This window comes from Sus scrofa, chromosome 13 (assembly GCF_054392235.1).
Source record: "Sus scrofa isolate SSC_HxYL_T2T_F1_AM1 chromosome 13, Sscrofa_HxYL_maternal_Yorkshire_Landrace_v2.0, whole genome shotgun sequence".
NCBI classification, from domain to species: Eukaryota; Metazoa; Chordata; class Mammalia; order Artiodactyla; family Suidae; genus Sus; species Sus scrofa.
The window spans coordinates 154,189,186-154,216,291 of record NC_139395.1 but is presented as its reverse complement, the minus strand read 5'-3'; the positions used below and the strand labels follow the sequence as shown (position 1 = coordinate 154,216,291).

General features: G+C 35.8%; 1 protein-coding gene across 33 annotated transcripts in view; it reads left to right on the top strand.

Annotated features, from left to right (window-relative positions):
• The first annotated feature begins 11,688 nt into the window (after positions 1–11,688).
• Positions 11,689–27,106, top strand: part of STXBP5L (syntaxin binding protein 5L) — a 325,816-nt gene continuing 310,398 nt past the window's right edge. For 8 of the 33 annotated variants that reach the window (XM_021070302.2, XM_021070300.2, XM_021070297.2 and 5 more), the window contains exons 1-2: positions 11,689–11,799; positions 12,943–13,139. In XM_021070302.2, coding sequence (XP_020925961.1) covers positions 12,951–13,139 — 189 coding nt within the window. In that variant the 5' untranslated portion in view covers positions 11,689–11,799; positions 12,943–12,950. Of the gene's footprint in view, positions 12,141–12,309; positions 12,428–12,620; positions 12,671–12,942; positions 13,140–27,106 lie in introns of those variants that run through there. The other 25 variants (XM_084991110.1, XM_084991108.1, XM_084991100.1 and 22 more) reach the window with 9 other exon arrangements.

The following is a 27,106-nucleotide window of genomic DNA, read 5'->3' as shown; positions in this document are numbered from 1 at the left end:
TGGAGAACAGACTTGTGGTTGCCAAGGGGGAGGGGGAAGAAATAGGATGGACTGGGAATTTGGGGTTAATAGATGCAAACTATTGTCTTTGAAATGGATAAGCAATGAGATCCTGCTGTATCGCACTGGGAACTGTATCTAGCCACTGTGATGGAGCATGATAATGTGAGAAAAAAGAATGTGTATATGTATGTGTGACTGGGTCACTTTGCTGTATGGTAAAAAATTAGCAGAACACTAAAAAACAATAATGGAAAAAAAATAAAAGTCCCTTAAAAATTTTCTCTGCTTTCTCCTTTTCCTTCACTATCAAATTTTCCTGAAATAGTAATATATGATAACTACCAATGGTTGCTCATATTCCACTTGCTTCTTAGTCCTTAGGGGTTGGGAAAAGATGACCCAGTGTAAGAAATGAAAAAGACCTCAAGGAAGCACAAGGAAAATCAGCATAGACCTGTGTTGAGAAAGCTAATACTAGGAAAAGATTTAGGGAAAGCTAAAGCCAACCTAAATTCTTTCACCTCTTCTTCATCAAGGCACCTGGAAGAAATGATTGTTTATTCTTTCAATGCAATCACAGGGCTCTGCTTATACTATTCACATTACTCTCATAACAGTGTTTATAATTAATTGTTTGCATGTCTGTCACCCCCATACTCAATTATTGTAAGCCTTTCAAGTCAGTATCACTCTTTCTCATTTCTTTCTTTTGTCCCCTATAACATCTAGCATTCTACCTAGCACAAAATAGGCATGAAATACATACTTGTTAGACTAAGGAAAGAATTTTATCTAACTTGCGACTTAATTTTCAAAAAATACAGGCCCTGAAATTCTAGCATGGAGCATGAATATCATATATTAGTATTAATTTGTCCAGTAAATATTTTTTGAACACTTACCATGTGCCAGACACTACTGTCAGTGCCAAGAATATAACTATGAACAAAACAGACCAAAAAAATGGATGTTTGTAAGCCATTGTACAGATTAAAAAACTGACTCATATCTATTCTTGGTATTTTTTTCTTTTCTCATCCAGTACTATCAAGGGCTAAGGCCTTCAGTGGGCCTGGTATACATAAGGGGAATTAAACTCCATCCTCATCATCTGCTTTGTTTCTCACATCCTTTGGAACATATGCTTTTAAAGCTACTATTCTTGATTCCTTTAGCTTTCTTCCTTTCTTGGACTGTGGAAATCTCTGAAAGAGTAGATGAATTATAAATATGGTAACCACACTTTAAAATTTATAAATCAGGGCACATATTCTTACAAAAGGTTTATTTTTTCTCATTTGTAAACATATTTACACCAGAAGTCTTATAGTGATATAAAATTTGAACATTTTATTATACCTATAATGTATAACTTTCATTTAAAAAGTACACAATTACATGAAGAGAAATTTAAAAATTCAACTGAGACATATATTAGTTAATGTCATTTGCATTTCATTTTCATTATCTGCTGTTGAAATGATAGCACATTATTCCTCGCACACTTAAAGAACTCAGCTTGCTTAATAATTGTTTATTCTTTCCAGTTTTTTTCCAGCATTTCTTGGCTAGTCTCTGAGTACTTCATGCGGACTATTAGGAAAGATTTTTACAATAACCAATGGCTGTCAATGGTTATTCCAATTTCCAAAAGTTGTTAATGAGTAAAAAACAAAAAACACAAAACAACAACAAAGGGTAAGCAAGTAAACAATAACAGTAACAACTCTTCTTCATCCAGAGTTTGGACAAAGAGAGAATGAGTTTGTGCATTTTCTTTCTATTTGGAGTAATAATGTTTCCTTGTTTAAAATCTTTAAACATATTCAGCCATCTTTTATCTTAGATACGTTTTCCTTTGTCACATTTCACTAGCAAGTTCTCATTAATGTGTGACCAAAGGACACAATGTTTATTTAAAAAGATAATACGACTAAGTTAATTGCCCATTTTCCAAGATTTACCATTCTGGGCCTTTCAGACTGCATCCAGCCAAGCTTATAGCTTCTAAGATTTCCTTTCTAAAGGACTAGTTAATTATTAACCTACAAATAACCAGCTGCCTACTTTCCAAGGTCCAAATCATAACAAACAGCACTTTAATAGTTTTCGTGCTAAGGTCTTTTACTTTATCAGTAAAATTAAATTTTTTTCTTTTAATTCTTTTATATTGATTAAAAGAATTCACATATTCATGTGAGACTTCTGGTGCTGAAGAAAATAATAGCTAACATATATAGAGGGTTTCCCAGGGGCCAGGTAGTGTGTTGAGTGCCAGAATGAGTTCTCTCACTTAATCTTTACAACCATCCTATGAGATGAGTAATTTTATCTTCCTTTTATAGAAAAGAAAACTGAAACACAGAAAAGTTAAATAATTTGTCCAAGGTCATATGCTGAATAAGTAGCAGACTGAGGTTTGTCTGAAATAGGAGTTTCTGCTCTTAAGATATATTATTGTGAATCCTCTTCCCCCGCAGGCTTTGCCACTCAAATTTAAAAATGACATCATGGAAAACAGTGGTATTTGCTGAATACTGGAAGGTTTTTGAAGTGGTTTTAATGGTTCATGAGAACAATGGTATAGAATGTTTTAAATAGAAACTATCCCAGAAATTTGGTCTCCACAATTAAAACACATTAGATGGACAAAGATGTGTCTGGAAAACTATGTAAAACAAAGTAATATTTGCATTAAATAAGGGATTATGGCTGAAGATAATACAGAGTGGGAATACTGGGGAGAAAGAAGTGAGGCAGGGAAAGAAAATTTGTTTTTCTAACCGAGGAGAGCTAGAAGCTATAAATCACTCTGGATGTTACTGAAAAAAATGCGCATACAGTTCCTCTGCTTGGCAAAGGTTAAGAAAAGAACAACTTTTTGTCAGCCCAAGCTAGCCAAGTAGCTGACTAAAAGGGAAAGCTTATCCTGCAGGGCCAGAGAGGATCCACTTAAAGAGTTTTCTCTTGTTTTCCAGTCTGCAACTGGGAAGACAAGAAGTCACTCATCCTTCTCCTATCTCATGACTTTTTTGTGGAACTTTGTTTTGGTAAAGCAAAGTCATGCTGGCACTCTGGCTCATTCTCTAAAACTCCAGTGTGCCAATTTTAGCAGAGCTAATAACTAATATGAACATTTACAACATCTTATCTTAACCCTTTGTTAGCCATTATAAAAAATTAATTGCATTATTACATTTTTTGATTGCTGACACAAAAACAAATGCTTATTTCCCATTTAAAATGGTACAAGCATCACAAGTCATAGTGAATCAAAGTTTCAGGAAAGAAGAGGGGTAGGTTATAAAAGAAACTGTTTCCACCGTCTCCATATTCCGAACTCAGGAAAGACTGTCAACACTTTGTAGTTTTTCTCATCTACATTAGAGTCAGAGAATCTATGGTGTGTGGTCTCTATCTTTTCTCCTGTTTGGTTTGTATAATAAATTTCAAGGGTTCATATCTCTGTTAAGTTTATAGCGGCAAAAACCTTTTTTAAAAAAGTCTTAAATATTATTTTAAAATTTGGTTGTTTTCCTATGAAATTATGATTCTGTGGGTCTATCTATATTCTTTATCCTTTAAGCTCTCACCATGCTTCTCACTTTTCTCCTCAAATGACAATAGCATATGACAAAATTATAATTTTAATTTGTTGATATAATTGAATGGAAGTTGTGTTATTACTTCTAAATTTAAAAATCAGGCATGTGAATTATTGGTTTCTTTCTAACTTTAAAGTTTTATGAAAACTTATATATTTTCTCCCCCAAACTAAAATTATAAGCAGTATTGAACTTATATGCTTTACTTTGTCATGTTTTCCTGCTCTGTTCATTTGATTATGCTTACCAATTTTTATAATTTTATTTTTTTTTCCTTTTATGGCCACACCTGTGGCATATGAAAGTTCCTGGGCCAGGGGTCAAATCGGACCTGCAGCTGAGGCCGAGGCCAATGCCACAACCATAGCAACACCGGATCTGAGCCGTATCTGTGACCTATGCTGCACTTGTGGCAATGCAGGATCCTTAACCCACTGAGAGAGGCCAGGGATCGAACTTGCATCCTCACAGAGACAATGTCGGGTCCTTAACATGCTGAGCCACAACAGGAACTCACAATTCTTAAAATTTTAAAACTCTATGAATTTTTTAAAAACCTAAACCAAAAAAGTCAATATAGGTGATATGGGATATCACTTTATAAACAGGTTCATTGTAATATGAGTTCTCCACAGGGACTTAAGTTCATAAAGAACGTATAAACTGATGCAACATTTTAAAAATAAAGTGTGGAACTAAGTATGAAGACATATTATTTTGACATAGTAATATCTCCTAAAAAATCTGACTGAAGAGTTCCTGTCTGAGGAATTAATATCATGCAAACTTTTAATATACAAAGGACATTTATGAAAAAAAAATCTGAAACTTTGACAAAGATCTAGTATAAAAATGTTCTCTCCATTATTATTTATAGTAGTGTAAAATTGGGAATAAAGAAAATATTCAAAAATATGGAAATGATTAAATACATTGTGTGAATATCTGTATGATTGAATATATGTGTTGACATTAAAAATGGTATTTCTATGATGGAGCATGATAATGTGCAAAAATAGAATGTGTACATGTATGTGTAACTGGGTCACCATACTGAACAATAGAAAAAAATTGTATTAGGGAAATAACTATTTAAAAAAATGGTATTTCTGAAGGCTATTTAATGAAATGCATAACACAAAATGTTTAGTTCACAACAAATGTTTAGTCAAAATAAACAAAAATCAAAATGGTATATACTGGGGGGTTCCTGTTGTGGCTTAGTGGGTTATGAACCCGACTAGAATCCATAAGGATGTGAGTTTGATCCCTGGCCTCGCTCAGTGGGTTAAGGATCTGGCATTGCCATGAGCTCTGGTGCAGGTTACAGACTCAGCTTGGATCTGGCGTGGCTGTGGCCAGCAGCTGCAGCTCTGATTTGACCCCTAGTCTGGGAACTTCCACATGCCACAGGTGAGGCCCTAAAAAAAAAAAAAAAAAAGTATATATCGGACACTTCCAATTTGTTTAAAAATGTCCCCAAAAGGACTAGAAATAAATGTCTAGATTTTATAAAGTTTCTATACTAAGCACATCTTACTTTTATAATCAGATATACATGCACATGTATATAAATAGAAATATTAATAAAAATGTGACCTCCAGGTATCTCTAATTGATAGACATACTTTTTAGGATCTGTGTGTTTTTTGCCTAGTATAGGCTGCAGTTCATTTCTGTTGGCTAGTACTTAACATGGATATCATTTAAATTACCTTTTCAATGAGGCTTTGTAGTATTTAGGAAGAGAATGCAATGAACCTGGACTAAATAAATCATATAAAGACAGAATTCTGGATTGGAAAGGACCTTAAAGGTCATCTTCAGTGGGTTGAGGATCTGGCGTTGCCGTGAGCTGTGGTGTAGGTTGTGGACGCTGCTCAGATCCCCTGTTGCTGTGACTGTGGTGTAGGCCGGCAGCAACAGCTCTGATTGGACCCGGAGCCTGGGAACCTCCATGTGCCACGGGTGTGGCCCTAAAAAGACCAAAAAAAAAAGTCATCTAGTCCAAACCCTTTAATTTCAGTAACAGTCAATTCACAGATGCAAGGGACTTTTATATTAATAATAATGGGAAAATACACTTAACTCTTAAGTTTCTATAAACCATTTCACTAAAACAAAAGTACAATGAAAATAATTAAAAAATAATAAATTATTTGTATAATGGTTTGCAGTCTACAAATCACTTACATACATACTCTCATTCGTTTCTTATAATTATATATATATGTGTATATATACACATATATATATATATATCAAAAATTGGAGGCTGAGGACTTGTTAGTGCTTCAATTAGAAAACTTAGTCTTATCTTCCAACCCTAATTCCCTCTTACCACATTCCAATGTGATGGATGGATGTGTGAAAATCTATTTTTAAAGATGTGCAAAGAGCTGATTTGAATTACGTGCTTAATGGCAAATATTTGTGTTTTGTACTAGAAGGCATGAATTCTGTTTGCAATTCTGTCATTGATTATGTGCTGAGCAATACTTTGTATGTTTTGGGTCTATTCTAATGACCCTGCCTGTTTATCTAAAACCCATGAGAACTATAACATTATTTAATTAACCCTATGGTTTCTCCCTTTGTGGGATTGGAGTAGGCTGGATAAGGGATTTTTATGCTGGTTGATACTTCCTACCATATGACAGAAACCTGACAATTATCAATCAGTATCTCTCCTAAAGGATGTATAATAGTGTCAGAAAAAAGATGACAATTTAGGAAGGAAATCCTTTTGAAAATTTTGCCATAAAGGCTATAGGTGGAACCTGTTTTCCAACTGTGTCCTCTTAATGAAATTCTAACTCCTAGACTGGCAAATACTAAAGAATGGTGCTATAACTTGATTGAGCAGTCAGAAATGGGTGATAAATTAGGTTGCTCAGTTCAAAATCCAGTATCTCAAGTAAGCAGATTGTAAATGTTCACATTTGCTAATGTAAATAATTGTCAGCCTCATAATCATGTCATCACCCTCCCTCCACCCAGTTTCCTTTTCCAGCTGTTATGACATTCCTGAGACCACAGCCTCTCTTAGCAATGTCTAATCAGTTATTGAATAACTGCTTTTCTTCTATTTTTGGTGGGATACTCCACTGGGACTCTTAATATATTTCAAATTATCCCGATTTCTTGTGAAATAAGAACCTTCTATTAGCTCGCCATTCAAAATATTCTCTGCTGCTAGTTCTCACTCCCTTCAACTCTCAAATGTCTTTCTAGGTCTAGTATCCAAACTCGGCATATATAGTTTCCCTTTTTTTCTCCTATTCTGTCCATTTATCCTAATATTTATATATGGTAATAATTTCCTTTTCTGATATCAAATACCCATATAATGGGATTTCTTTTCTTTCTGCAAAGAAAGCTACCTTTGGAGAAAGCTACTTTTTCTCATGAGGAAAGAGCTTTGGAATATGAATTATAGGAGTCCAAACTCCTATTTCACAACTACTAAATGTATAATATTGGGCACACTACTTAACCCTTCTTTGCTTCCTTTTTCTCACCCATAGAGTTGCCAATAGCTACCATACATGACTATTCTTAGATTTAAATGAGAAACTAAATGTAAAATTGTTTACATAGTTCCAGGTCAAAGAAGATGCTTTCCTCAAAGAACTTGGAATGTGATTGTCATATTAGTATGGGCTGAATTGTATCCCCACTACCTATAAATTCACATATTGAGGCCATAACATCTGGTACCTCAGAATATGACTGTATTTGAAGAAAGTGCCTTTAAGAGATTAAGTTAAAATGAGGCCATTAGGGTGGGCCTTAATCTAATCCGACTGATGTCCCTATAAAAGGAAATTTGGACACACTGAGACACCAGGGATGCACACCGCAGAAGAAAGACCATGTGAAGACAGAGTAAGAAGGAAGTCATATACAAGCGAAGGAGAGAGGCCTCAGAGGAAATCAAACCTGCCTCTAGAATTGTGTGATAATTAGTTTCTATTGTTTGAGCCACAGTTTGTAGTATTTTGTTACGGCAGCCCTGGCACACTAATATATATATATATCCACCTTTCAGAGGAACTGACCCCCAACTTTTTCTTGTTCCAATTCGTATTTAATTCTCTAATTAGTAATAGGGCAGTGATTAAGAGCATGATCTCAGAAATTAGCCTTATATTTGAAGCCTGGGTTATCAACCTAAGTGATTGGGTGAATTTCTCAAATGTTTTTAAGTCTCAAATTTCCTTACCTGTAAAATGGGGGCAATATCTATCTCATGGAGTTAGGATAAGGATTAAGTTGAAAAAGATGTTTGTTCATAGTTTATTGTCTGGCATACAGGTGCTAAATAACTAATAGACCTTATTATCTTTATACGTGATGAATCATTTATGTGTGTTTTGTCAATTTGGCCTAGTTTTCTCCAAGCCTAGGCAGTTTAGTAAATCTTCTCTGTGTGAAGTGCCACACACATACGTTTTTCTACAATTATTTGATTACTTTGGGGGTGTGGAAAAGCAGCAGCTGTTAGTTTCATTTCTGGCTTGGAGCCAAGATCACAAACCCATAAAGTGAGTTGCAATGTATTTTAAACATATATCCTAAAAATCTTTCCAATGTATTAGATTTGTTTAAATGATTTGATAATTTTGCTCCAAGGGCCAAGCTTAGGATATTTTTCTTTCTCGTAGTTTTCAAACTTGTTATTTTAGGAAGACATCATAGCTTATCAGAAACTCCTCTCCATGAAGTACAAATTCTTCTAATTTGTGGTTGAGTGAACAAAGCTCTACAATTTTATTATTGGACTCAGTTCCAAAGTTCCCTTGAGTATTTATAAAGCATATTTCATAGTCCTGTATCATTCCCTTTACCAGATGGTTTTGCCAACTGGAGACTGGCACTTGCCATATACCTCTACAAGGATTAAATCATGAGCCACTGTAGCTGCTGACCTTCAACACCCCCTGAAAGAATTCAGGGTGGAGATCAGGAGTGAGGCACTCTGTGCTCTGGGAAAACTAGAAGAACAAGTCTTTTGATAGATATTTTCAGGAGAAGATTTTATGAGCCCAAATCTTGTATCTCCTCTTATCTGGAAAAGCACGAAAATCCTTCATGGTGACATTTGCTCTTTGTGACCAGCAAGAACCTTCACAAGACTAGCAGCAATCTTCTGCAAAATGTGCGCTTGATTGCATGTACCTCCCCTTTCACCAAAATCATATATATACTGACTTTTCTCCCCTACCTCTTTGGAGCAGTTTCTCAGAGCTCTCTGAAGCACAGCCTCCTGGGCTATAATCCTCATTTTGCCCCAAATAAAACTTAACTCACAACTCTTACACTGCACATTTTTTTTTCAGTCAACAGTTAATAGAATAACATCTTATTTATCTTTAATTAATTTAAGATGGAATTTGCTTCTGTAGATATTTCAATGTGCTTCTCTCATCTAGTAGTATTTTTAGGCTATAAATGTTTATGCCATCTCCTCGTATACATAATGCACCCTATCTCCTGCTCATTTCTATCCTTTGCTCAGTTTGTAAATTGGCATCACAATATCCTTTGTCCACAATGTGGACAGCAATTATGTGAACATTTTTACTTGCTGTTATTTATTCAAAATAAAATTCACTATATATATTATGCAGTGCTTTTTATATACAATGGAGGAAGAAGGATATTTAATATAGCCTCCGAGTTCACAGTCTCTCCATTCTAATCATATTTTCAGGCTTCTAATATTTGTTTGGAAACATTTATATGTTCTGATGAATTTTCTTCCACTTCCCTTTCCTATTTATTGTCCCATCTGAAGGGATATCTACTCTGTCACCTCTTTTTAACACAAGAAGGCCAATGAATTCCCTCCAGGTCTTCAAGCAGAGTCCTTGTCAATCTGTTTTGTGTGTTTTTTCATTCTCAGTTTTCCCATAATTTTTGGAATAAAACCACTGCCTAGTTTGGTATTCAGTACAGTGTTAGTGACAAGTGGTTTAAAGGGTTTTCTTGCAAACATTACATTTCACTTTGCTGAACTGGAATATCTTGTTTCTTCATTCTCGTCAAAAGGCCAAACCATCATTGGCTATAGGCTCGTTTTCCTTTATTTGAAAATTAAGGATTTGCCAAAAGATTTTCTGATGAAGGAAAGGAGGATACCTAAATCCATTACTGTAGACAATGTCTACTTCTCATAGAGTTAGAGCAATCCTGCTCCCATCCCTTTTTCAAAGAAAAGTTGACGTAAAAAAAGAGGAAAACAAACTCTTTAGCCTCAATAGGCACCCATGCTTAGAGGTGAAATTGGCTAGGAAGAAGAAAAGAAAAAGTGAAATAGCAGAGTAAAGACAGATACATAATGTTAGGATCCTATACTGAATTTGGAACCCTACCAAAATCTTGTTTACATCAGGCATGGCATTTGTTTCACTCCTATTTATACCCCTCCAAAGCTAGATATAACTGGGTACCATTTTCTAAATTTTTTACTAATAATTATTAACTAACCTATTGTTGAGCCCCCTGGTGGCCTAGCAGTTAAGGACCCAGCATTGTCACAGCTGTGGCTCAGGTTTGATCTCTGCCCCAGGAACTTCCACATGCAGAGGACATAGCCAAATAAATAAATAAATAAATGTAAATAAACCAATTGTTCCAAAACTTTTAAGCTCCTCTTATATGTGAAACATAGTGTCAGGTACTGAATAAGATAGGAGAAATATACAATAACATGTCTGACTTCAAGAGTGTTACCATCTAGTTGTGGCAATGAGAAACTACCAGGCAGTACTGGGGATCTTCCCAAGGTCTCCAAAGGAGTAAAATAGTACTAATAATGTGAAAAAGAGAAGATGGGCATTGATCCAAAAACCGGGCTCTATTACCTCTCTGCCATTTCCTTGCTATGTGACCTTGGATAATTCATTCCACTTCCAGGTCTCTCCTTCCACGCCCTCATCTCTTCCATCTTTTTCTTGAAAAAAAAAAAAAAAAAAAAGTAAAAGAAACAAAAAAACCAAGGGAAAAAAGAAAGAAAAAGAAGATTAGAGGTTATCTTAAATGTAAATATATGGGATGATTATTTATGAGCTCCGTTGCACTGACGTCTACAGCTGGGTATGGTCCCCTGAGCTGCCTTACATTTTCACAGATAAATCGAAGTCCAAAATTCATCCAATTCAGTAGCAAGTCAGGGCTCAGAACCACATCTTCTCATCCTGATCCTGTTAAAAAAAAACAAAAAAACAAAAAACCCTGCACCGAATAGTGCATCTTTCAAAATGATTATTGTGACTCATAGAGAAAGCTTTAAATATATTCTTGACATGGTTTACAAGTGAGAAAAAATGTTTCTTAAAGATTTTTTTTTGAATATATGAATTGGGGGGAAGTCTACGTATTAGAACAAGGTGAATGATTCGTTCCTTAGGATCCGGAAAGCTATATACTTCAAAACTGTATTGAAATGCAATTCCATCTGGCAGATGTGACCGTTAAACCATTAAACAAATAGATCGGGGCTGAGGAGAGCCCGGTATATGTACCTGGAAAGTGGGAAGAGGCTCAGAGGTGATAAATGGCAAAACAGTTCACAATGATGTCCAGAGTCAGACCTAGAGAAACCCTTCCGTCAGCCTTAGACTCTAGGCGCCCAAGTTCGCACGCTTCCTGGGATTCTATTGATTCACACCGGCGTCCTTCAACAGGTAGCGCCAATTACAGCCCCCAAAGTACGGCCCCGGAGCATACTGGCCAATACCGCTGTCAATCAAATACTTCACCTACCTTTCTAAATTTTCCCCTCCCCCTTTCATTGGCTCTTTCTTCGACCTATCCCCAAATTTCTTCCTTGCCTTGCGACCGTGGAACTTGGCCCTTCGGAACCTAGGATTGGAGCGGAGACTACTCCCGCCCTTTGACGTCCCGGGGCTCTCCGCCCCTTTCCAAGGCCCCTAGCGGCCGGCCGGGGAAGGAGGGGCGGGGCGGGCGAGGGGCGGTTCGGGGGCGGGGCTTGCCTCCCACGGCGGGAAGGCGGAGCCTGCGGTGGTGTCTGTCTGCTCCGTTAGGACCTCGGAGAGCGCCGGGCGCGGGGACCAGAGGGACTGGTGAAGCGGCCGGAGCCGGGCCAGACCGACGCCTGCGAGCCCGCCTCCCTCGGCACCCTCAGCTTTCCGGGCTGGCTGGCGGCTCTTGGCGGCTGAGAAAGGTGCCTAAGTCGGGAGTCGGATAGTCACCCCTCTGGGACGCCGACGCCGCCGTCCAGCCGCGGCTCCCTCACACCTGTGTGTGTCTGTGCGCGTGAGCGCCCGCGTGAGGGTGTTTGTGTGTGCTCCGACTGGCGCGCGAATGTGTGCGTGAGGATGTTTGTGTGTTCGCGCGCCCGCGGGCAAGAGCTCCGCGCCTAGGCGCTCGGCCCGGGGAGGGACCGGGGGAGCCGTGGCAGTGCTCGCCCAGCAGGCTGAGGAGGGACGCGGGCCGCAGCCGTCCACTGCCTTATGTCCCCCAAGAGCCGCCGCCGTGCTGCGGGGAGAGCGGACGGACGGGCGGGCGAGTGCGGCGGCGGCTGCGGGCAGAGCGGGGCGGGGGGGGGGGTTAGGAGGGAGAGGAGGGAGGGAGGCCAGAGACGTGGGGAGGGAAGGGGGAGGCAGAGAGAGAAGCCGAGGCAGTTGGCGCCGCCGCTCGCCCCTCCTGTTGGCTGTTCCTGTGGGTCACCCGCAGAAGCTTTGGGGTCCGAGCTGTTCCGGGTGGGGAATGGCAAAAGGCCTGTCCCCCACCCCCTGTATGTCCTATTGAGAAAAACGGAGCTTTGAAGATGATGGGAAAGAGCCCGGAAGGTGGTGGCAGAGTAAATAACCCCCCCCCCCGCCCCCATTTTTCTGAAAATAAAATACTCTGAGCTCAACCTTTAGGAGGAAAGCCCGCTTTAAAGAAAGACAGTCTTGATCTGTTGGACTCTGGCTTGGTTGTATAATAATGATGATATAATGCTAATGACGATGATGACACTGCCTTTTATTTTTACCCCAGTGCTGATAAAGCGTAGCTACAGCTGGGGATAAAGCCCTTGAAAATTTGAGGTATGTGGAGGAAATAATGCTGCTTTTGGAACTGTGTTTTATTTTTATTTTTGAAGGATATTCTTTTTAGAATTAAATTTGACAAAATGAAGGCTGATTTCGCCCCCCCCCCCCGCGCGCTTTTTCTTTTTTCTTTTTCTTTTTTTTACTCATTTAAAACCAGTGCTCCTGAAAGGAGGACTGGTTAGCGCCATGACTGATGAAAAGCTAAACACTTAAACCTACGTATAATTCCTTGTGTTAAGTCACCCTTTCCTTTAAATTCTCAACAGTTTTTAAAATGAAGAAATTTAATTTCCGAAAAGTTTTGGATGGCTTAACTGCCTCCTCCCCTGGCAGTGGTAGCAGCAGTGGCAGTAACAGTGGTGGTGGAGCTGGAAGTGGTTCGGTGCATCCAGGAGGGACTGCAGGGGTTCTCAGAGAGGAGATTCAGGAAACCCTGACTTCAGACTATTTCCAGATATGTAAGGTAAGTTTTGAATTGGCTTAAATCTTATTATTTCTTTTACCGCTGTGAGGAAAGAATTAGAACACACTCTCTAGGGACCTGTAATTGTTGAGATACTAGTATTAGAGAGTCTGATGCAGTTTCAATTAACAAAAATATTCTGGGTATCAACTTCAGTATCAATTTAAAAAGCAATGGTAGTTTAGGAGGGAAATAAGCAAATGTAAACAGTAGAATTTGCAAGATAATAAGGCCCAATACCCTTTTAGTGTAACATTTCTGTATAAGTAGTAAATGGAAGGAGAGGATTATCATTCTGGTTAATCCCATGCTGTCATTCAGAGAAACTAATTTTATTTCACTGTTCAGTATAAAATGATTAAACTATTAAGATGTTGCTAGAATTAAGTAGATAACAGCCAGATGAATATATTCATTTAAAAAGATCTAATGTCATTGTTTAAAATTCTGAATAAAAACATGACAGATTCTTAACTTCTTAATAAGCAAATACTGTGGGCTTAATACTTGTAATGCTTATAAAAACTCAAAATAACCTATGTTCTGGTTTAGTGAAGAAACTTTAGGTAATTATACTTTAATGTTGAAATTCTAATAATCAAAAGAAAGAGTTTCTCATGGGGAGAGATGAGAATTTACAAAACAAGTTTTGTGTTAATATATAGAGATATTGCTATATTTTCTGACATAAACTGATTTATAATTTTTATTGTCCTTTTTTGGAGGGCAGTCTAGGAATGTGCTTTTGACCTGTCATGTGCAATAAAAAAAAGTTACCAAGTTGTTCATATGATGCAGATGAATATAATTTTGTAAGTGTATTTAAATACATGAGAAGAAATAGTAAATTTTTGAAATCACAGAAATTTGTTAAATTTTTTAGTACTTCAACATAAATTTTTTTGAAATTGATAAAATTATTTTTGTAGCAAACAAATTATGTGTAATGGGATAAGTTTCAATTATTGCCTTAGTCTCAGTTCCCAGTAGTGTCAGTATAAAAACATTATAATTATTAAAATATTATAAATTAGTTTACATAAAAATGAGTTTATTTAGAATTATGTTAAACAGATTTAATCCTAATCTACTTTGTGAAGTTTGTATACAGTACAATTTTATACACAAAGTTGTATGCAATTTTGTCCTAACTTTGAAATAATAGTTATTTTGTTAGATTAGGGAGGAGCTTAATAGTGGTCATGAGGCAAGTATGTGAAAGGATCCTGGAGGCCAAATTTGAACTGCTAAGCAGGGGAATTATACCCTAATTCTCCAATCTTTGATGTATATTACTATTACCATTCCAAGATTGTGAAAAAATTTCCAAATTCTCTCAGTTCATAAATGTGATAGTAATGCAGGAAAGTTTTAGTAGAGGTAAAATTGATATAGAAAAGATAAACTTCTGAAACAGAATGGCATTGGGCTATTGAGGTTAAAAAGCTGGTAGAGAAAGGTTTAAAGCAAAACATTTCCAGGGAAATGGGTGAATGCAAGAGAGGAAAATGGGATATATAGTCACCTTCCTATTTATTCAGGCAAGAGGTAGTCATGCAGAGTGGCAGAAGTTAAATATGTTCTACTTCAAAAACAGATGGCATGGTAGGAAGAGTACTGGCCTAGGAAACAAAATTTGCATTTTATTTAAACCTCTGCCACTTGCCAGCCATATAATATTTGATAAGCCATTGTTCTGCCTTTTGACTTGATTTTCTCATCTGTAGTATAGTAATACGTATTTCTGCTCTCCTTACCTAAGATGGTTTTTGGGAAGATCAAAAAAGACAATTAGGTGAAGGCAAGGTCTAAGTTGGAAAAGGCAGTGAAATACATATTTATATTATTGTCAAAGTTTTAAAATCACCATGTTCTTGGTGGAATGACTGTAACCAGTGGGGTATAGAATATTAGGTAACAATTTTCAAAGAAATTATGGGATAGATAGCTATATGAGTTGAACACTAACAGTATTAATTTCACTAAATGAAGAAAGTACTGTGACATTTTTGGATAGGAATATAGTTAATTTTCCAAAGTAGTTTGGAGTTGTTTCTGTGGTACATTGGGTTAAGGATCTGACGTTGGGTTGCTGCTGAGGCATGGGTTCAATCCCTGGCCAGGTGCAGTTGGTTTAGGATCCATTGTTGCTGCAGCTGTAGCATAGGTTGCGCCTGCAGCTTGGATTTGATACTTGGCCTGGGAACTTCTATATGGGTGTGGACCAAAAAAGTGGTTATATGACTTCAGGTTACCTAGACTATAGTAAAATATGTAAAGATGGATTAAGGAAATTCCAATATTAAAACTGTTTCTCAAATGAGGAATTTGTTTGGACTCACTGGTTAAATGTGCAAAGAACATCCTGTTTTGAGTATATTCTGAGTACTTCTATTTTTTCAACATGGACAAAATTAAAGTATAAATCTAGAATCTGCTCTTTTGGAAACCATTTTCCTCTATGTTATTTGACTGGTGATCGGTTCCTGTCTATTCTATTTCCTTAGTATCTCTACAATTTATTCCCTTTTCACTATCTCTAGTACTTGTTTATTCCGTCATATTTTCTTGCTTGTTCTACAATTTGTAATTGATTTTCTTACCTCTTGTTTTACCTATTCCAATTCATTTTGTTATAATAATGGTTCTTTCTGAATTATGTTAATTATATCATTTTTCCTGCTAAAATTTCTATATTGGTTTCCCTAGAGCAGTGATTATCTACAAACAAAAGTCTTGGGTGAAACACCAGTAAATAACATTTGTTAAAACAAACAAATATGGTGCTTTATTGGAGTACAGTTAGAAAATAAATTATAATAAATCATTCAGCCAATAAAAAACTTAATATTTAGTTTTGTTGTATGGTTTTATTCATAGAAAAGTAGTAGGACATTTGCTAGCCTAAAAAGGTAAAGTATAATCTTTATAATCTGTGGCATCTGTTAAGAAGTTGAAAAATGCAGAAATGGTAGAAGAAATTTTGCTTCAAGGTCAGCAAAAAATAGGTTAATGCATTGACTTAGGGCAGTTTCTTCTAAGCTCAGTATGTATGCATTTGAATGCCCATACTGTTCAGATATTTGTGAAATAATGAATTGCCTTTTCTGAACTTGAATTCCATGAACATAATATGAAATCACGACTATATACACTAAACTTCAGACTGTTTAACTTGATCTGTATATAGTTCCTTTCAGAAGGGGTACCTGTTTACCTTTCCATCCTCATTTCCTTGATACCCTAAATATATTGCATTCCCTGAAAGCACTGTATTTTCTCATATTTCAGTGTTATTTTTTAGCCTATTACTTCTTGCTAGAATATCTCTTCCAGCTTTAATATAATTGGAAAGTTCCAGTTACCTTTCATTACCTCATAGTTCAGACACTGTTTTCAAGAAAACAGATCTTACCACTGCCTTCCTTATCTACCTGCCCCAGGCAGAATTAGCTTTTCTCCCCATCTTCTCTGTTTTCTTTTTTTTAAAATTATTTCCCCAATACATATTTTTTCCTACTGTACAGCATGGTGACCCAGATACACATACATGTATCCATTCTTTTTTCTCCCATTATCATGCTCCATTCTAAGTGACTAGACATAGTTCTCAGTGCTACACAGCAGGATCTTACTGCTAATCCATTCCAAAAGCAATAATTTGCATCTGTTAACCCCAAGCTCCCAATCCATCCCACTCCCTCCCCCTCCCCCTCCCCCTAGGCAACCACAAGTCTATTCTTCAAGTCCATGATTTTCTTTTTTGTGGAAAGGTTCATTTGTGCCATATATTCGATTCCAGATATAAGCGATATCATATATGGTGATTGAGTTAGGAAGATGTGGTATATATACACAATGAAATACTACTCAGCCATAAAAAGAACAAAATTATGCCATTTGCAGCAACATGGATGCAACTAGAGACTCGTACTGAGTGAAGTAAGTCAGAAAAAGGCAAATACCACATGATATCACTTCTCTGTTTTCTTATACCATCTGCTGAAGTGTGAATTTAAGAACTTATTGGGATTGAAAAAGATTTTTTGGTCACTGTTATTATACTGTGAACTCTTTGAGAGACAATTATATTTTATTTTCTTATGATTGTTAGGGCCTTCACTACCTATCATGACAGGTCTAAAAGAAAGATTCGTAGCTCCACTCTAGTCTTAGAGAATCAAAGTTTCTAGGGATGGGACCTAGGCACTTGCATTTTTTTAAAAAGCCCCTCAGGAAATTCTGATGCACAGTCAATATTGAGCTCCAGTATAGTACGTGCTTGATATACTTTATGAAGTAGCATATACATGGTTGGTTTGTTAATTGAAAAGAGGTGTAAAGTGTAAAGTAATTAACAATGACATATGTCTTAGACATTTTAACTGAAGACATGTAAATATGCATCAGTTTACTTATCAGTAAAGGACCAGTATCTTTTTGTGGAGTGTTCATTCTATGATTAGAATTCCATGTGGACTTCTCATCCATAAACCATCCTAAGTTCATTATATGCACCCTTCAGTTTTAGTTTGTTTAAAGTAGAATGACATATATGCTTTTGAAGGAAACTTGTGTCAATTGAGGTATATATATTTAAACAAGCAAATACATTTTGGATGATAAATATATATACACATATGTATACACATTCATCTAGATCATACACGTGTATAAACTAAGTGTACATATACACAGACATATATACAAAGTATAGATGAACATACATATGTGTATTATGTATATATTTTTTCTAGGTATATTTTATGTTCATCCCTGTAGTTAACTGTCCCACACTTAATTAGTCTGGGAGCAGGAGAGTGTGAATATTATTGCTAGAGAGTTTACTGGTTTCAAGCATTTAATGAACCATTAGTGTCAATCTATGTTTTACATAGAGAATGGAGAGTTTTTGCTAATCTAGCAAGTTGGTTAAATTAAAATTTAGAAAGCTTCATCTGAAAGAGGTCTCATTTGACCTTCATAACAGTCCTACAAATAAGTCAAGGAAAGTGTTAATATTTTTATTTTACTGAGACTAAAGAATATAAGTGGTATCTTTAGATCTCCCAGTTGGTAAGAGACATAGCTAAGTTTAATGTTCTTATCTTTGATTCTCAAATCCAGTACTTTTTATGCTTCATTTTTTCTTATTAGGAATGACAACATGATTAATTCCTTAGGAAACACAGAGACTTTTAGAAGATAAAGACTGTTCTGTTGCCTCTCCCTTAAAAATACATTCCACATCTGACTGTGTCTCTTCCACCACATCTCTTGCCTGGACTACTATTTTAGGGCCTTTTATTGGTTTTCCCTGCTTTGACTCAGACCTCACCCTTATGAGTCTCATCTCATAATAGGTAGAAGAATCCTTTTAAAATTTAAATTGTATCTGCCATTCATGCTCAGAACTCTTCAACAGCTTTTCATTTTTCTTAAAAATAAAATCAGGAGTTCCATTGTGATTCAGTGTTAAGGAACCTGACTAGTATACATGAAGATGCAGTTCTATCCCTGGCCCCTCTCGGTGGGTTAAGGATCCGGTATTTCCATGAGCTGCAGTGTAGGTCGCAAAGGCAGCTTGGATATGGTACAGCTGTGGCTGTGGCGTAGGTTGGCAGCTGAAGCTCTGATTCGACCCCTACCCTGGGAACTCCCATGTGCCACAGGTACAGCCCTTAGAATGAAAAGTCCTATTATGTCTTAGAAAGGTCTAAATGATTTGGCCCCTGACAAGACATCATTTTCAGCTGTTTTCTACTACTTTCTCAGCACCAGCTACATTGGCTTTCTTGCTGTTTCTCAGACATGATTACTGCCTCAGGGCTTTTTGCATTTGCTGTTTCCTTTACATGGGACGTGTCCCCCGCTCCCGCCCCCCCCCATAATTGTATTACTTCTTCCCTTTACATCGTTTAGTTCCTAGTTCAACTGTTAACTTCTCAGAGAGACCTTTATTGACTACTACTTACCCTCTTTATTCTCTACTCTTATCCTGATCATTTTTTCTTGATAATACAACTGTTATTAAACATTTGTTTGCTTTTTGTTTGCTGTTTCTATTATAATGTAACTTTGTGAAGGTAGAGTTTTATTTTGTTCACAACTGTCTCACAATTCATGGAACAAAGCCTGCCACATAGAAGACAGCCAAATATTTGTTAAATGAATGAATGAGAGGAAGGAATCTAATAGAGTGATGTGTTAATAGCATATTAGATGTCATTTTGAGCAATCTTTTAGGAAAATGTTTTATTAAATGCATTTTGTGTTAATAAACACAAGGAAACTGTTGAGTGAAATAGTGACACTGCTTTAGGAACATGGTATATACTTTTTAGAAAGATATGGAAAAGAAGATTGTAGAAAGATTCAATTAAGTTTATTTTAGTTTTTATGAGGAAGATATTAGGATCATTTTTGTTTCCAAATGATCTTTTTAGGGGAACAATTCAAAAGTATTAGATTGACAGTGACAAATATATGGGATGTTCTGGACCTAATTAACAAAATAGACAAAAATAAATATATCACCAGAACCAGATGGTGTAATCTCTAAAGTTTTGAATAAACTCTTAAATTAGTGAATTCACTTTTTATCAACATTGATAAGCTGTTTTTATAAATGGCTGTGGTGTCAACATGTAGATAACCAGTGTAACTTCCACAGGGAAATTGATTTGTAATCATGATCTTCATATCAGAGATAATTTCCAGATGAATAGATGTAAGATCAGAAACATAGTCATGGAGTGTGGAGAGGTGAGCTTTCCAAGGACCTGGAAAGCTGAAAATAATTGCTTATATACCCCTTCTCTAGGTTTTTCATTGTCTCCATAGTCTTCTAGTTTCACTTCATTTTACTAGGGAGGTTCTCTGAGACTGGCACAACTATGTGATCATAGTTCCACATTTCTGAAATTTTCATTAATTAAAAGAATGATAAAAGATTCCCTGAGTTGTGTGGACTTGTCTCATTCTATACTTATAAACTGGTAGAATAAAAGAGAGTACAGTTGACACTGCAGGATAACTGATTATGGTTAAAGTATCTGACAAAGACTTCATGCTCCTGTCACCAAAGTGGATAGTAGAGAATGGGCATCTTTAAGAATGGTAATGGAGGCAAACCCAAAGAATTAAGCTACTTTATTAGGATTAAGATGTTAACAAATTTAAGAACCAAAAAGACGTAAAATAAAATTTTTCTTAAGAACTGAAAAAAATCCAGGGAATTCCTTTGTGGCCCAGTGAGAGGGTAAAGAACCCTGTGTGATCATTGCAGTGGCTGGGTCACTGCTGTGGTGTGGCTTTGATCCTTGGCCCCAAAACTTTCACATGCCAGCAGCCCCTCCCCACCAAAAACAAAACAAAACAAAACAAAACAAAACTGAAAAATCCAAAGCCAAATTTCTCAGTACTCTAGACTCTCTACTTTGCTTATCCTAAGAACATAAGGGTGCTGGGACAGGCTTGAGTAAGGGATTATAGATTTGTAGGAAATACAATTAGATTTTTTAGGTCACCATAGAGAACAATTATGTTTCCTCACAAAAGGTCCTTTGATGGTAGTATACTGTCAGCAAATTGGGTTGTTGGTCTCACTGAGTATAACTGTTCTTAAAAAAAAAACAGTGCTATCATGTTTTGAGCATGTCTCAATATAGAGCTAATTTAAAATCTTACATAATTTCCAAGTTTGTTTATCTGTAAGATTATCACTAGTGATTAAACCAAATTCCTATTTCTTGAAGTTTAGTACATTTCTGTAGACCCTTTCTGCCTTCATTTGAAGTTGTTGTGCCTGTGAAAAATCACAGGGTGAAGTCCCACAGTTTACTTTTAATGATAAGAATGATTGTATTGATTTCCTACATTACAGTTCTTTTTTTTTTTTTTTTTTTGTCTTTTTGCCTTTTCTTGAGCCACTCCCGCAGCATATGGAGGTTCCCGGCTAGGGGTCCAATCAGAGCTGTAGCCGCTGGCCTGTACCACAGCCACAGCAATGCGGGATCTAAGCCGAGTCTGTGACCTACACCACAGCTCACGGCAAGGCCGATCCTTAATCCACTGAGCAAGGCCAGGGATCGAACCCACAACCTCATGGTTCCTAGTCAGATTCTTAACCACTGCGCCATGACGGGAACTCCGTGATTTCCTACATTAAAGTTCTATGAACCATTTACATATTAGTGTTTTGGTTTTTTTATTTTATTTTGTTTTTTGTTGTTGTTTGTTTTTTTGTTTTTGTTTTTGTCTTTTTGCCTTTTTCTAGGGCCACTCCTGCGGCATATGGGGGTTCCCAGGCTAGGGATCCAATCAGAGCTACAGCTGCTGGCTTACACCACAGCCACAGCAACATCAGATCTGAGCCATACCTGCGACCTACACGACAGCTCACAGCAATGCCAGATCTTTAACCCACTGAGCAAGGCCAGGGATCGAACCTGCAACCTCATGGTTCCTAGTCGGATTCGTTAACCACTGCGCCACAATGGGAACTCCCTACATATTAGTTTTAATAGCAGTAACTTTGAATATATCCCTTAAAGTTTTCACATAGAAGCACTGTTTTAAGTTTTTAAATTGAATTTTTGCCATAAGAGAAAATTGAGTTTTTTGTTCCTACTCGTCAAAATAATGAGCTTATAAAAGATTTTAGTTATAGTAACAGCTCTTTTTTTAATTTAAAAAAGAAAGATAACAATTCTTTTTTAATATTTGAAAGGATACTCTTTTAATGTGTCTTTAAAAAAGTGTTTTCATTTAAATATATGTATTAAGCATACTGGGGAACCATTTCTAATTTTCTAGGTAAAGCTAAAATCTGTTTTTAAGGATTGGTAGAAAATCAGTGATTAAGTTTCAGAAAGCAAAAAAATAGAAATTGTATTTAAGGGATTTATAGACGGTAGTTGTAATGAATAGAAGGCCTCTAAAAAGTGCATGATAGGCCTGCTGTAATACTGTGGTGAGAATTGGTTAAATGGAGCATCATAGTCATTGAAGGAATACGAGAAGATAACTTTGACAATTTTATTTTTCAAAAGATATTATAATCATAATAAAACATGATTAGAACGGAAACCATTCTCAGCCAGCTGACTATAAGAAGAGTGAAATAATGTGTTTTGATTGATTTATCAGTGAAATAACTTATGATAATTTCTGGACTTAGAAGGGTATGATTTTAGTTCTGTTGGAGGCCCCAAATTACCAATGTTTTTGATGGGGTAGAGAATGATTTTGAATGTAATTATATATAATGATGATACATAATCAATATAATGAATTTTAATTAAAATTATGGTATTAATGTTTTAATTTTAATTGTGTCTTATTATTGGATTGTATGTATACAGTAAGTATCTCGAATTGAAAATAGCATAAAAGCAACATCATACTGGGATATAGATTTCATTATAAATAATGATGGTTTTAGGTGTAGGTTTAATACCTGGATTTAAAAGGTAGCATAGCTAGAAAAAACTGTTATATTTCCTCAGTTTTTCTGCTCTGTTAATCACCTATAGATTTCAGTCATATTAGAAATATAGTACTTTACCTAAATGAAAACAATAACATTAGTTAAATGGTCAAGAAAGTTGATTGGATTGCTTAATGTTCAGTCTAATTTCTTCATTATAAATTGACCAAAAACCTATGTATAAACCTGCAAACCAAAAAAGTTTGAAAATCAGTAGTACAGTAAGTTGAGAAGTTAGACTGAGTCTGAGGGGAATACTTACAGTTTCTAAGCATTTAAGTAGATAGAAAATGTAAAGCTAACAAAGGAGATACAGGAGTATTGAGCAGAATGTTATGACGAAAACCCAGAAATAGAGGCAGATAATCTGAATCTTTCTTTAGAAAGAGTATTAAGAAATTCAAGAGTATCTCAGGATTGCATCCCTTAATCAAGGATGGTGAAAACAAAACAAATGAAAAGCAAGCAAACAGACTAACCCTAACTACCAAGAGACAGCTGAATTAGATCAAATATAACTTGATTAGGATAAAAATATTTATAGTAAGATGATGGATAGAATTCAGATCACACTATAATAGAGAATAGAATTCATAGAATCATTACTTTTAAGAGTAAACGTGCAAATTGATTGTAAATAAGAGAAAATTGTTGGGAAAGTAGCAGAGATGGTAGATTCTGATAGCATTTTGGTATATTGTAGTGGGGTAATAGAGTAGACACACAAAAGAGAAATTGAGGCTACCAGAAAGGAAAGGGTAGAGTGGGGAATAGAAGTATGATATTCCCTTGAAAATTGAGTATCTGATTTGGAAATTTTTTCTTTACTTGAAGAGAATACATATTTCATTTGAGTTCTCTGTAAACTCTGCGCTTTATCTTCTTTCAGGTAAATAAAAATATATGGTTTCATTAGGAGATTGTTTTGGTTTCCTGTTTCTGCCGCAACAAATTACCAAAAACTTAGTGCTTTAAAACAATACAAATTCGTTATTTTATAGTTCAGGAAATCAGAAGTCTGAAAGGGGTATGACTAGGCTAAAATCCAGGCATTGGTAAGACTGCATTCCTTTCTGGAGGTGCTAGGAGAGTGTTTTCTTTGCTTTCCCAGCTTTTACAGGCTGCTCACAATTCCTTAATTGGGGGCTCTCTTCTATCTTCAAAACCAACAGTGACCAGTTAAAGCTTTCTCACATTTCATCACTTCAACTCGAACTTTTCTTGCTTTCCTCTTCCATGTTTAAAGACCCTTATGATTACATTGGACCCACCAGGATAATCCAGATTAATTTCCCTATCTCAACGTCCACTGATTAGCAGCCTTCATTCCATCTGCATAATCCTTAACCCCCTTAATTCTCTTTCCATATAATTTAACATGGTCACAGATTCTTCCTGTCACAGAGATGCTCATTACTTTCACCTGTCTTTTGTTTTTTACTTATTTTATGGAAAACAAAATAACAACAACAGAGGAAATAGTATAATAAAACTTCCAGCTTCAACAGTTACTAACTTTGGAAATCTTCATCTCCATTTCATTATTTTAATGCAAATCCTAGACATAATGCCATTTTATCTTTAAAAACTTGAGAGATCAGATAAGGACCTTCTGCCTTTTAAAAAATATAAACCCCAAATCATTGTCACATCTAAAAACATGAACAAAATCTCTTTGTCTAATCTAATATTCAGTTAATGTTAAAATTTATTCAATTGTCCCATAGCATCATTTTCTAATTGAATTGTTTGGATTGGGATCCAAACAGGGTCCACATTTCATTCTTACCTGACTTGAACTTACTTTTGGTTGAATTTGTGTAATGTCATAGTTTGTTTTGAGATCAGCTATGCTGTGCTTTTGTGTGTGTTGTTGAAAACAAAACTCTTTGTCTGATTCATTTCTGAACTGGAAGGCTATATGTGTGGAAATTGGCTGTGCAGTGAACTCCAAGATGACAAGTAGACTTAAAAGTTACTGTAGAAAAAAAATTATATTGGGGAAATAACAATTAAAAAAATAATTTTAAAAACAGTTATTTTCTAGAGATGGTCACATCTTTTAAGGATTTGGAAAAATATTATTTTTAGTCAGTCTGAGCCATTCCTATCTTGTTTTGTGCTGTGGGATAAATGTCCCTGAGAATATTAGAAAAGAGGAAAATATAAAAGACATAGGATATATCAAAATGAAAAAGAATAAATTCTTTAGTTTGCAGTTAATGGTATTAATTTTTATCTATGAAATAAGTTACTGGAGGGGTAGGATGGGATCCAGTTTCACAGTTCTCTTAAGTGAATATTTAAAAGACAGGACAGGTGAAAAAAAAAAAAACATTTGCAAGGGCTTACTCTACAGTACTTTGAATTATATAACAAGGAGCTGAAACTGTATTGGTCAAATCTATTAATTTAGATTTATTTTAAGATTTCAGATTAGTAGGCCAAATTAATTAAGAACTGAATTAGAGGAAAGAGGAGAGTGAGAATAAGAATACTGATGAGGAGTGTACTTTGATTTATTGAGAATGTGAATAGACTGACTATAAGTAGGCCATCCTATGTGATTGGTTTTAGAAAAATATTTGTTTTTTTATTAATTTAATTTTTTAATGATTTTTGTTTTTTCCTTTATATTTGGTTTACAGTGTTCTGTCTACTGTACAGCAGAGTGTCCCAGTCACACATATATATACATTCTTATTCTCACATTATCCTCCATCATGTTTCATCATGTGACTAGATATAGTTCCCTATGCTATACAGCAGGATCTCATTGCTTATCCACTCCAAATGTAATAGTTTGTATCTATTAACCCCAGACTCCCAGTCCATCCCACTCCCTGGCCCTCCCTCTTGGCAACCATAAGTCTGTTCTCCAAGTCCATGAGTTTCTTTTCTGTGGAAAGTTTCATTTGTGGCATATATTAGATTTTAGATATTTGATAACCATATGGTATTTGTCTTTCTCTTTCTGACTTACTTCATTTAGTACGAGAGTCTCTAGTTCCGTCCATGTTGCTGCAAATGGCATTATTTTGTCCTTTTTATGGCTGAGTAGTATTCCATTGTGTATATATACCACATTGTCTTAATCCATTCATCTGTCAATGGACATTTAGGTTATTTCCATGTCTTGACTATTGGGAATAGTGCTGCAGTGAACATAACATGTGTCTTTTTCAAGGAAATTTTGTCTGGATATATGCCCAAGAGTGGGATTACTAGGTCATATGGTAGTTCTATATTTAGTTTTCTGAGGTACCTCCATACTGTTTTCTATAGTGGTTGTACCAATTTACATTCCCACCAACAGTGCGGGAGGGTACCCTTTTCTCCATACCCTCACCAGCATTTGTTATTTGTTGACTTGTTAATGATGGTGTGAGGTGGTACCTCATAGATACTGAGCATTTTTTCATGTGCCTGTTGGCCATCTGTATATCATCTTCTTTGGAGAATATTTGGCTTTCTCAATGGTAGTAAGTTTGAAGTGTTGTGGGGGAAGGGTCTGCAAAAATTAGGGAGCGTGGCAGTCATTGACCAAGTCTGAATGTTCTAGGCTGATAGCAGCAGAAGTTGTGGTTTGGTTTCTTGGAATGGTTGCTGCTGGGATTGTGGTTTGGCTTCCTGAGCTGATTGATGCTACTGAGTTTGTGAGCTGGAGTTCTATTGTCATGCTTGGTTCAATGTTATATATTGTATAGTATGTTCAGTCTCTCAGTTGTATTTTGGTATGCATTATGGGTCTCATAAAATTCTACATCCTTGAATTTTTTTGCTTATCGTTAAATATATTTTTTCCATGTTATGAATTTTTTCTTAAGTTTAATGTCTTTATAAGAAGTTCATCTAGTGGAGGCACTCTTCCTTTATTATGGAAAATTTAGATTGTTTCAATTTTTCCATCCTTTTGATTATGTTGTTATGAATGTCTGTGAGTATTAAAGCCATCAGTACATTTAATATTATTTCCCCAGACTAGATTTCTAGAGGTAAAAGAGCTGGGTTATATAGACTTATGTAGGTAAGTTGAGTTATATATCTTGCTGAATTTCCTTCCAAAAGGATTTCACCAATTTAAGCTCAATTCAGTAATATATAACTGTCAGTTTAATAATATACTCACTAGCTTTAGATATTTAAAAATATTTTTCTAATTCAGGAGATAAAAACAAAACTTATTTTAATTAATTTTATTATATTAATTTATATTTTTGATTATTAGTGACCTTCATTATTTTTCCATATATTTATTAACCAGTTGAATTTCTCCCCTCATGAATTTTATTTTCATATCTTTTACCTTTTACCTGTTGGTTCTTAGTAATTTTCTGTTAGTTTGTATAACATTTTTATATATTAAATATATTTTTGTCTATTATGTTTTTGTGAAAATATTCCCTAGAAATTCATTGACTTTCATTTATATATATAAATGATTTTCATATATATAATTTCATATATATATATAATT